The sequence below is a fragment of the Sinocyclocheilus anshuiensis genome, unplaced genomic scaffold (genome assembly GCF_001515605.1).
Source record: "Sinocyclocheilus anshuiensis isolate Anshui unplaced genomic scaffold, SAMN03320099.WGS_v1.1 scaffold627, whole genome shotgun sequence".
In the NCBI taxonomy this organism is placed as follows: domain Eukaryota; kingdom Metazoa; phylum Chordata; class Actinopteri; order Cypriniformes; family Cyprinidae; genus Sinocyclocheilus; species Sinocyclocheilus anshuiensis.
Window position 1 is genome coordinate 2,562,692 of NW_015549703.1, and position 3,819 is coordinate 2,566,510.

Sequence of the window (3,819 nt, forward strand, 5' to 3'; positions counted from 1 at the left end):
ATTTTGTGGGAAAATGTAAAACATTCTCTGGTATGGAATTATTTACACAAAACTGAATCTTCAGCAGCCATTACTCGATTCTTCAGTGTCACATGATCATTTAGAAATCACTCTAATATGCTGATATAGTGATCCAGAAACATATATTATTACCAGTGTTGAAACAGTACTGCTTAATATGATACTGTAATAAATCTTTTCAGGATTCAGTGGCAAGTTTAAAAGAACGGCATTTATTTGAAATATACATTTTTGGTAATGTATATTTACTGTCTTTTGTAAAGTTTTCACTGTCACTTTTGATCAATTGACAGTGTCCTTTGCAACTGAATATACTATTTTTTCTCTCTCTCTCTCTCTCAACCTCAAACCAACAATAAAATAATCCTTATGTCTTCTGAAGGCATACAATAGTTTTTTTTGTGATGAACAGACCAAAATGTATCTCATTTACAGAGAATCTATTTACTCTCAAATCTCATGACCAACTGCAATCACACATATAGCTTCAGAATACCAGAATAAAGCACCCAAATTAAATGGACTAATTTATGTACTTTAGCTTAAAGGGATAGTTCATGCAAAAATTAAAATTCTGTCATCATTTACTCATCCTCAATGGTCCCCAATGACTTCCATAGTATGGGGGGGGGGGAATGTAACTATCCACTGTTACTGTGACTATGGAAGTCAGTGGGGACCATCAAATGCTTGGTTACCCACATTCTTGAAAATATCTTCTTTTGTGTTCAGCAGGAGAAAGACGTTCATACAGGTTTGGAAGAATTTGGGGGTGAGCAATGGATGACAATTTTCTGAATCCTTACAAATCACTATCTACTTTACCTGCAGGAAAGACAGAAGCTCAGACATTCTACCTAACACAAACGAGAAATTTAGCAATGACTACATTCTCATTTTGGGTCAAACTATTCCTTTAACAACCAAAGACCATTACTGTCCATTTCCAATTCTTCCTTTCCAAAAAAATGAAGAAAACTGCACAAAATGTTTGCAAAGCTCTAGTATAGCACAGTATACAATTCCTCAACGATCTAATTATATCCAGTATGTTGTACTTGACTGTAGTTTATGGATACCAGCGCTCCTGCTATTAATCTTCCTCTCAAGGACACCAGCGTTTCAGCAGTGGACCTTGCTGACATGTTTTGCACAGCATGGGAAACACTTAAACAAAAAATGATCTGTCATACATAAACGCAAAAACATCTTGCTTAATCAGCAGTGGAAGCTGTCATCAAGCATGCACTGCGCAACCAGCATCGCAAATCTGCTTAATGAATAAAATCTCATTTTCGCTTTTAGGGTCTCACTGATTCAGCATAAACCATACCGTTCCTCAAACTTCCTGCTGAGCCAAACAAGACGGGGGGCTTCAGCTCTGCATAGCTGACGTAGGTAATTCACAAACAGAAGGAAATGACTCCACAACTGAAACGGTCGATCTATGAGTCAAACGTTCTCACACACTGAGTCGCAATAGTTTACTGTACAGCTAGCCGTCTCCACAGCATCCTGGTGGACCAAGCAGTGTGGGATGGGCTGTGGGGTGCCTGTAATCAAGATTAAGAGATTTTATAAATTGTTCTGACAAGCGGGAGGGCTGGAGGGAAGCACAGATAGCAGAGAGCGGTTTCTCTTCCCCCACCCAACCACCACAAAGTCCCATCAGTTCAGGAGAGTACCTTTGTTTGCGGTGGCAGGCGCAAAACAGGATGTGAGACAGGAAAGCTCCTGCGTAATGAGAGTTGACTGACGTGGCAGAGCGGCTATTAGGGTTTGGTGTTGAGGACACGGCCCACATTGAATCACAAATCAGTTGTGGAACAGGGTTGATGCACTTAAACTGAACCAAATGTGGGTTAATTAGTTCCAAACATTACAAGCTCATTTCTATCATGTTCATTAGGAGGAGAACAAGGAAGACAGAGAAGAAAAACAGCCCTGATCAACGTTAAATTACATTGCTACTGTAAATATAAACCACGCCCTAACACAAACTGTAAGATAAAGTTAAAATATAATCATAATAGAGAAGTAGAAATAACGGTTGGTTCCACATGCCTTCATATGTCATATTTTGTAAAAATGCAATTTAAAACACAAGTTTGTATTCATGTTGACATAATTTGAAAAATGCTCATATTATTTTAAATAATACTTTGTATTTAATGATTCTATAAGTGTTAAGTGTGATGGTTACTTGATGTAACCAAGTAAAAAAAAAAATAATAATACACGAGAGTACAAATTATTTTCAATAAACTTTGCAAACATTTTTCAAGGAAAAAGAAATTGACACATGGATATCAACAATTTTCCTAAGATTTTCTTCAATGGATGTAAACAAAAGGTCAAACATCTGAATTTTTGTTTCTAAAGTTAAAAACTAATTGACACAGTCATGGAGGGCCTAGAAGGTATTTTGTGTTTTATGATTTTCTACAAAATGGCTTCCTGCAGGTTGGTTACACTACATTTTTAATCAGATGGACAAAACTTTCAAATATTAATAGTACAATAATAATAATATTTTATAACAAAATCACTTCACTACTTATTGTTTTTGAAAAAAAACATTATGCTGAATATTTTTTCTTGACTAATACTTTTTTAAAAATATATATTTTTGTAAACGATTTTCAGAAAGTCACACATCACCTAAACTTTTATTTTTTTCAACTTTAAGCTCTTCAAAAATATCAAAATTACTTTTAATTAAGAAATTGACTACTCGTTCATCATAGAACAGGTGCATGGTGTGCACGAATTGAATGCATTTTCACGTATTTTTTTAATAACATAATAGATCTGGACAAAATTAATGAGCATCTCATTACATCATTGACCTAAATAAGACTTTAAAATAATTCAAGAACATCTCTTACATGATATCAAAGCATACAAAATAAATTTTCTATCACCAACATTAGTGAATCCGTTTTGACATTAGATAGTTGCAAGGTGAGCATAAGATGTTCACGCACGTGAAGCACAAAGCTGGATGTGTATAAGCACCAAAAACAAGACACGAGAACTGATGAATGAAACGGATTGATCTGAGTGTCTCTCTCTCTTCTGCTGTCAACTTTGAGCTACTGCTGCAAGAGGGACAGAAGAGCATTCCCTTTTCCTTTCGCTTTCGTCTTACGTCAGACAGAAAACATCTGTCCGATATGCGCAATTAACATTATTGATTATATCGATCCATTAGATTCCTTATAAAGACTCACCAATGACAGGAATAAGAACATTTCGATCAGTCTCCTACGACTCCCGTATCGGTTCCAAGAAGCCATGATGCCGCTGCCACGTCTGGCTACGCAAGCGCAATCCATTTTCCTCCAAATCCCTGGAGAACGCAGTGCTTCTTAGGAAATGTAGTTTATTCGGAATTGTAGTTTGTTGAGGGAGCCGTAAGGCTACTTGTGTTTTGTTCAAATGTGTATGACTTTAGCTCATGTAAATTATTATCAGCCATGCAGATACGGCGAAATAACATGCTATCAAATGGTTCTTGAACGCAGGCTTCAAAACTGAAAGCAATTAGCCTATTTTGGATTAATGAGGTGAGGTGTTCAATGAATGAATGAATTGAGTTAGAGGATGGTTTCAAAATTCTTTTTCAGCTCAGTCTATTGAATTGAATGAACCTCAGTCAAACTGAAAGTTATTGTATTTTGATGTGTTTATTGTATAAAATATAAAGCATTTCTGGCTTTGCAAGCAAACGGCCTGACCATAAAACAAGAAGAAGAAGAAAAGATCTGACTATTTAGCTGCCATATACTTGTGAAA

The 3,819-nt window shown here is 36.0% G+C and overlaps 1 protein-coding gene across 1 annotated transcript in view; it reads right to left on the reverse strand.

The window, feature by feature from the left end:
* Window positions 1-3,358, reverse strand: part of LOC107660642 (protein disulfide-isomerase A5-like) — a 47,349-nt gene extending 43,991 nt beyond the window's left edge. Inside the window, exon 1 of the mRNA XM_016450021.1 lies at window positions 3,255-3,358. Coding sequence (XP_016305507.1) covers window positions 3,255-3,320 — 66 coding nt within the window. The 5' untranslated portion in view covers window positions 3,321-3,358. The remainder of the gene's footprint in view (window positions 1-3,254) is intronic.
* Between the last annotated feature and the right edge of the window lie 461 nt (window positions 3,359-3,819).